Raw genomic sequence first — 972 nt, forward strand, 5'->3', positions numbered from 1 at the left:
GGACAGAAATATTAATTAAATTTGTTGAGAAACAACTCACTTTTTGGGAGATTCCTGTATACATGGGGTCAGCAGCTGGAAGCATGCATAAACTACCGGAAAATACAGACACAACAACATAATTATGAATATTACATTGTGTTTTTTTTAAAGTTTGTCTCATTATAAAGCTACCTTTGGGTATCTTGAACTTGTTGTCCTTTCTGAACCAGAGACAGCCTCTCTCACTGTCAATTATTCTGATTGGGAAATCCGTGTCAGGACAGTCTGATGTTCTGAGGGTGAAATCTGTGGCTGTGAACAGATAAGAACAGATGTGAAAAACTGCCGTAAAGAAAAGGATGAATGGCCATTTAATGGAATGGGACTGAAACTGACCTATAAACCTGTTCTCAGCTGGGAGGTGAAGGTCCGGGTTCAGCGGGAAATCTCCAGCCCAAAGATCATGGTATTCTAGTGGAATATCTGTGTGGGTAGAACACTTCATGAATATTAAGTCAAAATAATAAACTGATGCGTGGTATATCAGTACCATATTGGTTATCAGCCGATATTAGAATTTTTTAAGATTAATATTGTAAGTTCAATTGTGCATGCTAATTTCCTTTATTTTTACATTTAGAACAGCTTTGCCGTCATCTAATGCTCACCTTTCATCTTTAAAATCACTAATAATTTAACAACACTGTTAAATGGACTCTTTAGCAAACCTCAAAATTGAATATCCATTTTCATAGTCCATTATAAAGCTGTGATGCCTAAATTCACTTGCAGAGTAAAAAAAATAATAATAATTTATTAAAAACTTTTATTTATTTGTGCCACATCACCAATGTTTTTCTTTATAAGTATTACTAACTTTGATTTATTTAATCAGTGTACATCATGAACATTTTCTTTGTTGTTCTTAATATTTATTCAATTATCTTATATATGTGTGTGTGTATATAAATAAATATATATATATATATA

General features: G+C 32.3%; 1 protein-coding gene across 1 annotated transcript in view; it reads right to left on the minus strand.

Annotated features, from left to right (window-relative positions):
- LOC107576591 (nardilysin-like) overlaps positions 1-657 on the minus strand; it is a 5,191-nt gene extending 4,534 nt beyond the window's left edge. The window contains exons 1-4 of the mRNA XM_016262742.1: positions 651-657; positions 379-465; positions 175-294; positions 41-92 (exon numbers count right to left, since the gene is read on the minus strand). Of these exons, the coding sequence (XP_016118228.1) occupies positions 41-92; positions 175-294; positions 379-465; positions 651-657 (266 nt within the window). The remainder of the gene's footprint in view (positions 1-40; positions 93-174; positions 295-378; positions 466-650) is intronic.
- Positions 658-972: the final 315 nt, after the last annotated feature.

Source organism: Sinocyclocheilus grahami, unplaced genomic scaffold, assembly GCF_001515645.1.
Source record: "Sinocyclocheilus grahami isolate Dianchi unplaced genomic scaffold, SAMN03320097.WGS_v1.1 scaffold3983.1, whole genome shotgun sequence".
NCBI lineage: Eukaryota > Metazoa > Chordata > Actinopteri > Cypriniformes > Cyprinidae > Sinocyclocheilus > Sinocyclocheilus grahami.